The 8343-nt window shown below is 38.4% G+C and overlaps 1 protein-coding gene across 1 annotated transcript; it reads right to left on the reverse strand.

The window, feature by feature from the left end:
* Positions 1 to 2315: 2315 nt before the first annotated feature.
* On the reverse strand, positions 2316 to 3163 carry LOC100890181 (muscarinic acetylcholine receptor M3-like). The gene is made up of 2 exons (XM_030981434.1): positions 2384 to 3163; positions 2316 to 2336 (listed from the first exon to the last, which is right to left on the reverse strand). The coding sequence occupies exons 1-2, from the start codon at positions 3161 to 3163 to the stop codon at positions 2316 to 2318; spliced, it is 801 nt and encodes a 266-aa protein (XP_030837294.1).
* Between the last annotated feature and the right edge of the window lie 5180 nt (positions 3164 to 8343).

An 8343-nucleotide genomic window follows, 5' to 3' on the forward strand; every position in this document is an offset into this window, starting at 1 on the left:
AGCGTTTCAAGAAATTGCTAAAATAAACTATTAAATTCAAAGAAAATCACAAATATGTCAACTAATGTATGACTAGAAACTGGTAAGCTAACAGATGGCCATCGTACAAGTTTTAGGTCAACTACATATCGGGTGATTTATACAAAATACAAATACAACCACCTGCATAGCATAGCAGCTGGGATATACGAGAGATTCGCCGGAAAAATAACGATGTTTTAATGACGTCACTATATGGACCAATACTGCCCAAGCAGACGACATCCCATAAAGAATGAACATAATTGCAAAGCTTTTATTTGTCAAATTATAATGAGTTTAGTGTATATAAATGTGATGGCATGTCAAACCATTCAAAAAAGGATATGACCCGATTCCGATAACTAAAATCTTTTGCTTGTCAATACACAGGATAGGGGTTAATTAACAATCAAAGAAACCAGACTTTCGAATTGAAAACCCCCCGGAATGATATTAAGGACGGCATTTGTTCCCTCTTGAAACGCCGAACATACCGCGGTGTGTGCAGCTAAATATTCAATGGCGTCTTATTTTGTTTACAAGCGACAGATTCCTTTATTTTTGTATCGCTGCATTTGTCATCACAACAAAACCATGTGCGGGGTTTAGAGTGAGGCAATATATTATACATTTAGCCTGACGGTAGTGAAGTAAGAGAAAGAACTCAAGAGAAGATGAAAACACAGGCACTGAAATTGTGTGAGATGTCATGGGACATCGTCTGCCTGTGCAAATCGTGTCCATACTGTGATCTCACACATCTCAGCAGCGTTCGGAGGGCTCTTCAGGTGCTATGCCGGGGCTGTATTTAAGCGTTTTATAATTTATAGTAATCATTAATTCGAATGTTTCCAAGCATTGAATTTTGATAACCTTGTCGAATCAAAGTTTCAACTTTGCAATATTGAAATTAAGTTAGTTTTTAAAATCAATGAATATCTACTTTATAGAGAGAGGTGTTATAGAGGGACAACGCTATACTTGATACGCTAAATATTGCACTACATAATATTACTATTAGTACGTTGTAATATACAAAATGTGTTACAAAATAGGTATTAGGGACTTTTAGATTGAGTGGACGAGAACGGCGTGAACGTCCACTGATCATGCGTGTCCATGGCAAGCCGTTTTAACATTTATTCCTATTTCTTGATATCAAGAAATTATTTTTTGTTGTAAAGCAATGGTAATTCTTGATATCAAGAAATAGGAATAAATATTAAAACGGCTTGCCATAGACACGCATGATCAGTGGACGCTCACGCCGTTCCCTTCCATCAATCTAAAAGTCCCTATTATCAAGCCTAGTTGGCCTGCGACGGTCGTTTACAGGAGAACATTCTGATGATAGTAGCACGGAACAGAGGCTGCGACATGGCGTAGGATACAGGGTTCAGGAGGCTATTCCAATACCGCAGATTTTTGAAGAATATGAAAGCGTCTCTTGGCAGATCAGATATGATAAGTCGAGGTTTGATACTGAAAATAAAACTGATTACACTAATCGGAATCCATGTCGTTACGAAAGCGATGACGATGAGGAGGAGAGTAAGTGTCGCCTTCGTCATTTCAGCCGTCGATTCCACGCGATGTGAAGTTGATGTCTGTTTTTAGAAGCAGAAACAGACCAGGAACAAAAGAGAGGGAGAGAAAAATAAAAAGAAAGAGAAAGAGAGAAAATGACGAACACCGTAGATTTTGAAAGGAACATAATTATACTGCGAAAAATATACATGCTATAAACCAATTCATGCATTTAGACTGAAATTTGATCTTCCAATGGAATCTGTTCAAACTTTAAAAGACACCAAACACATACAACTAGGTAACCTTTAGATTTTCGTTTAGCGCCAATTGCATATTACTTTCGTAGTCACATGGGAGAGCGAGGGAAATAATTACCCCTCAATGATTGATATTAAGAGATTTTGTGAGAAAATTTCGTCAGCAAACAGCCTATCGTTCGGTGTAATCATTAGGGCTGCTAACCTTTTTATTTATTTGTTGCAAAAGTTGAACTTAGAAATGCTATTAAGTAAACAATTAAGATCGCAAGGACGGATATAGGAGAAATTTGAGCACCCTTTTACACAGAAATCATCTTCAGATTTGTACTTTAACAGTTTTTATCACATTCTCATGTTGGGAATAGGTGACGAACAAGGTAACTGAAGTCTTTGCTAATATATCGCGTCATAAGAGGAAAATTCTGTAGATTACGTACCGATATTTCTTGGCCAATATTTCCGATCTTGGTCTCATTACGAGATGAAGATGATGATACCATGGTGTTATCTCTGCTCCCTGTCTCTCTAATGTCACTCAATGAACCTGTATGCGATGTCGACGAAACGCTGACACCCGTCATCTCAGTATCCTTGGCGCTGGATGGGTGGAGGTCCGTGAAATTGGTCGACTTTGTGTTGTTCCGTCTTTCAACCGTCTTCCGAATCTTGATGAAGATTCTGACATAGAGAACGGCGATGATGGCCAAAGGCAAGAAGAACGTGGCCGCACTTTGGATCATATTCGTCAACGGACTGAAAAAGAACCGCTGAGTGCAGTAAGGTCCGTTATCGTGATCGATGACGAACTCCCACACTGTGACGTACCCTATCCAGAACGAGAGTCCGATCACCCATGGCAGAGAGTTGATGATGATTGCCTTGCGCTTTGATCGGGAGATATAATGGTTGATGGGATCATAGACCGCTTGATGTCGATCGGCACATATCACAACCACGTTGATGTTAGAAGCATTAACGATACCGAAGAACATCCCACTTATGATCTTACAGGCATTTTGCGAAAACGGATAACGGTTGATGTACGAGTACTCTACGACAGCTCCCAGTCCAATTCCAACCAGCAGATCCAGTATGGTCAGGTTTATGATGAAGTAATTATTGTAGGTACGGAGACGTTTTTCTACAAGGAATGCGCCAAGACTGATGATGTTGGCAAGTACAATGAGCGCGAAAAAGACAGCGTTGAAGATGAGACTCCTCAGATTAGGTTGAGTTGTTCCAAATGGATCCAAAGAATGAGTAGTGACATTCATGTATTCACTTGCATTCTGGATATCAGTCCAAAACATCTCCGTTGAGTAGGTCTGCGTGCTATTAGAAATATCGGCCATGATCAATGTTGTAACTCACACAAATTTGTCTGTGAAAATACTTCTCATAACGAAAAGCAGAAGGTTATATACATTCGTATTTAGATGCTTTTTTCCTCAACGAATCGGAAGCGAGACGTTACAGACGTAGACTTAAGTAAAGCTGCGGAAGGTTTAATGGTAACAGCAAGCAAGTTAAAGAAATGAAATTGGCAACCAATACGTATTCAAATTTTGCAGTGTGTTTTCAAAGGCTGCAAAATCCGGAGCGAAAAACAGTCTCTAAAAAGAGATGTTATCGACAGCGACGTATTAGACGAACTCTTTACCTACATAATTATGTTTCAGTCCTTGAAACATATTCGCGTGTTCATATAAAGTTGTATTATTTGACAGGGAGAAGTTTTATTTTGATTACCGATTCAATGTTCTTTTAGAGGTGACAATACCGTGCCACAATACAATGCCACAACTTGCCTTTACCATTTCCCTGCTCGGAACATTTCACGCCCCTCCCCTTTTTGGAAAATAGAATTGCTCAAACTTCGCAATTGATTTTTGGAAGAAATGCAGGAAAAACGAAGGAATTTTCACTTAAATGTATTATTTACGCATCCAGAAATGCCTCAGAATGTTCCATAGAGCATTTTAAGGCACAAAGTTTACCGGAACCCTTAAGCCGGCTCCGGACCCCACGCCGTGCTGGCTTTGCGCTCACAATTTCGTATATTTCACGCCCCCCCCCCCCCCCTTTTTCGTGTGCAAAATCTTGGATCCGCATCTGTTAGACATGATAGAGGAATTGAATATCTAGATGATGAGAGAGTAGGCTAAAGCTTTTTAAAAAAAAATCATGAATCTTTATTGATTTTTTTTTCTATTGAAATACAACCTCTGTGAATTTCTAAAGTTTCAATTACTGATGAGAAAGATGTTTCCTTGAGTATGTCGTCCCTACTTTTACCAAAATGTCATTCGATCAATAAAACCATTTAATCAGAAACCAATCTCGTATTTACTAGAAGAAATGAAAATATAGAATAGATAAAAAGAGAGGTGGAGAGATAGAGAGAGAGGGGAGGGAGAGAAGGTGAGACCTGCATTAAAAAGAAGAAAAACGAAGCTCAATTTCAACAGAGACCTTTGGAGGTAAAGATTTTTTTTCACAAATTGACTTTCTTATAAGAAGTGTTTCTTTAAAGGTTTTTGGAGACTTATATTTTAAATTCTTTGGTACTTCCGCAGTGCTGTGAGGCATACATTCGACGGAATATTGTCTTTCTCCTTATTTTTTTTTTCTCATTTGATATCTTGCCTACATCTATACTTCTTCTTCTATTCTGCTACTTGTCAAGGCCTGTCTAGCTTCTATACTAGAGTTCTGCTGCCGACGGTGGACGGCTTATGCGAATTTGTGCCAAAGTATTTATACAAAAGTAAAAATGATGTATAATCTCGACGGAAGTTAATCTTTTTCTCTTATTCTATTTTCTTATTTTATCGGCATCTGTATCGTTCTTATACAAATATATATACAAGTTCTACCTTTTAATAACCCTTTCATAGCCTTCCTATTGGCGTCACACCGATGAAAATACCAAAGAATTTCCCTTTAATATGTGAAAAAAATATGTGAAAACGCCGCTTTCCCGCATGTTCCGTTCATACTGCCGGTGAAGTTCACTTGCTGTTGCAAGCCCCGGCCGGAAGTAAAGACTTACGCAACTGATTTTTAGCTGCTGGCGCGCGCTTTGAATTTGAATTCGGCGGACAGTGCAGGCGGATCAGTTTTAAATATGGTTTTGTCACCATTGGGCCTAATGAATATATAATTTTCAATAAATAAAGATCAGGTGTGTACGCAGCGGTGCGGGGGGGGGGTGACCCCCCTCAATTTTTGTTAAAAATAAAAACCAACAAAACAAAACACACACACTAAAAAAAAAAAGGATTTTTATTTTGTTTGTGCAAAAAATGCTCTTACCCCCCCCCCCCCTCCCCGCTTATTCAGCCGCTGGCTGAGGCGTTGCGAAATTTCGGCCCGATTTAAAAATGTTAAGACCCCCCCCCCCCCCCCCCCCTTGAAAAAATCCTACGTACGCCACTGATAAAGATATATATTGTTTTGGATTTGTTAAAGTTTTTTGCTAAAGCTTATTATTAATGTGAAATGCAAATTAAACGAATCAATTAGGCCTGTGTCCCATCTAGCTAGCAGCATGTTCACGCACATGTGCTGCCTTCCTCGTGCAGGGAGAGATTTGAGTTTAAAGGGAAAGTCCACCCCCAAAATAAGTTTGTTTCGATAGAGGCAGAATAATAAGAAAATCAGGTGAGTGAAAGTTTGAGCAAATTCTGAATGAAAATAAGAAAGTTATGAATTATTGAAGTTGTAATCAATCAAATACAAATTGACAACTCTGTGACTTATTATACGAGCTCTCCTTCATTTGCTTTGTGCATAATATTCCATAAAATCATGTTTTCTTCGTTAATGATGACGGAATATATATTTGTTCCTTGCAGGGGGAGTATAGAAACATATTTGCAATTATTATATTTAGGGTGCATGTATGGTTGAAATTTTTCTTGAGGGAAAATGAAAATTTTAGATTTTTTTAGTACTGAGCAAATGGAAGTTGAGCTCGCATGATACGTCATAGAGTTGCCAATTTGTGTTTGATTGATCACAACTTAAAAAATCCTAACTTCCTTATTTTTAATCGGAATTTGCTCAAACTTTCACTGACTTGTTTCTCTCATTTTTCTACTCCTATTAAAACTAACTTAATTTCAGGGTGGACTTCCCCTTTAAAGGTAAAGACCAGTTTTGGAAATGCCCCCCTCTCAACAAAATGAAATGGAAGCTTTTATTACCAATCATGTGAAAGAATATGTTTTGACTAATAAGTAATAATACAAATTTTGCCAAGAAACCGCCTACTTATTGATATATTTGGTACAATGTTATATCTATTTGGACCTGATAGATATAACGCACGTGTCGCGTAGTCCCATATACATCTTTCCGTGTACAGTGCTTGTAACTTTATCAAGACTGGGCCAAATTTCTTATCATGTTGATGATTCCAGAACCTTGCAGTACACACCAATACTTATATGCTAGATGATCGACCTTTTCTGACCGATTCCACAACGTTTTTTTTTCCACAATGCATGCGCATGACCATAACTGGTTTAAGAGACAGTCACAAGTGTTCAAATTCTAAATAAAAGATGGTCATAAAGATGAGAGGAAAATAAGGTGAGAGAGAGATTGGGAGAGACATACGGAAATCTTAGACTTCCAGCGCCATAAATTATAGACCCAAATATAGTTACGGTCTGTGATTCATTTGTCAGTAACGTAGTTTAGACATATTATAATTAGGTAGTTATAAATAGGCATCATTGTTCACACCGCAATGAGATAGCGCGGTCTATCGTAGCACCCCCTTTTTTCTAGCGCGCGCTAGACCGCGCTATCTCTCGTGAACCACCCCTAAAGCAGGGATCCCACTTAGCCGAGTTGGAGCCTCGAGTTGTGGCGAGCTGGCGCGATCTTATGGCAAGCAGTTTTTTCATTAAAACATATTTCTTGATATCAAGAATTCAATTCTTGATATCACGAAATCAAATTTCTGATATCACGAAATCGAATTCTTGATATCACGAATTACCATTGCTTTACAACATTGATTTATTGATATCAATTAATAATAAAACGGCTTGCCATAAGATCGCACCAGCTCGCCACAACTCGAGGTTCCAGCTCGGCTAAGTGGGATCCCTGCTTAAGAGGTGCTTCAGTGGCACGCCGTTTTGGCTCGCAGTGGCTCGCTGTTGGGCGGACCGAAACGACGTTGTACCTTCCAAACCGCAGAGATAGCACGGGTCTAGCGCGCGCTATCTCTGCCGGTGTGAACAGCCTCATAGAGGAGAGTGTGCATAAATACATTCACGTTAAAAAAAAATGTAAACAAAATATTAAACCTCTAATCTTATTTCATTTTGTCTGAACAAAGAGTTTCAGAAAGGCTGGGCACTTAGGCTTATATAAATGTATAATAATATAAGTTTATTTAAGATTTAAGATTCCCCAACATATTTTTCACTTTCTTCTGTACAATGCAAACAAATGAATAATATTCTACAACAAATTTAGAATCTTTAAATTCCATAGCTACCTTGCATGTTAGTCTGTATATTTATAAACTTATTTTTTAAAATCTTTTTAAATCTCATATTCTTTCAGCTTTCGCGAAGTGTTTTAATTACCTTGTCCCTACCGGTTTGGGGGCGTTGTATTATTTTTGGCGGTATAAAATTGTTGTATGAAATTTGTGTAAGGCTTATGATAATGCTAACATTTGTTGACCTTTAAATTTAAAGTTTACTGCACCACGAAGGGAATAAAGATAACACCATGCATAGTTAGTGCAGTAAATGATTGCCTAGCCTGCTCATAATCACCTCATCCTCAATTCCATACAAAGTCCGTGTCAGCCGTATAAGGGAAAATGTAGGACACTGTTTTATGTGAGTCTGTTTCTTTTTTTTTGGGGGGGGGGGCGGAAATATGGAAATTACTAGGGCACTTCTAAAAGCTAAATCTCCCCTAAATTCAACTTACATTAGCTCATATTTTTGTTTGTTTTGTTTTTGTTTGATATCTATTTTACCTGACTTCTAAGAGCTTGTGAATATTTGTAAGTAAGCAACCAGAGACCGACGGCTTCAAGTCCTATCCGACGGACTTGGCCATGAGGGTGAATGCCTTATCAAAATGGCACAAGCTCATCGAAACAATTGTCTTTGAACCTAGGACCCTCCCAGTTACTGGGATAGAATGGTTTATTTGAGTAAAAGCAGCAATGTGAAGAAGAAATAAGTCATATTGAGCAGTCAAAAGACTGAACTGCTAAGAATGAGTATACACTTGAGCAGATCACATTTTCAACGGCATTAGTATTCAAAATATCACATACACCATGTAATAATTGGGTATCTATAAAAACAAACATTGAGGATTATAACAATGGTTACGAGACCACTGCTCTAGTACTGAGCCATCGCGACTCCAAGAGAAGGAATATATCATTATATTCCTCTGAACAATATCCGTGCTGTTGAATCCAGCCTGGCTACGCCACAAGTGCCCACGAAACTGCCCCGAAATTGCCCCCCAAACTGCACCGAAA

This window comes from Strongylocentrotus purpuratus, unplaced genomic scaffold, assembly GCF_000002235.5.
Source record: "Strongylocentrotus purpuratus isolate Spur 01 unplaced genomic scaffold, Spur_5.0 spur5_scaffold_12, whole genome shotgun sequence".
Classification (NCBI taxonomy): Eukaryota; Metazoa; Echinodermata; class Echinoidea; order Camarodonta; family Strongylocentrotidae; genus Strongylocentrotus; species Strongylocentrotus purpuratus.

Bases quoted from the DNA above. Each gene is read 5' to 3' on its own strand.
- LOC100890181 (XM_030981434.1), bottom strand. From the start codon at position 3,163: ATGGCCGATATTTCTAATAGCACGCAGACCTACTCAACGGAGATGTTT. The intron at 2,337-2,383 runs GTCAGCGTTTCG...GAGTGACATTAG, and splicing joins AGGATACTGAGATGACGGGT to AGAGACAGGGAGCAGAGATA.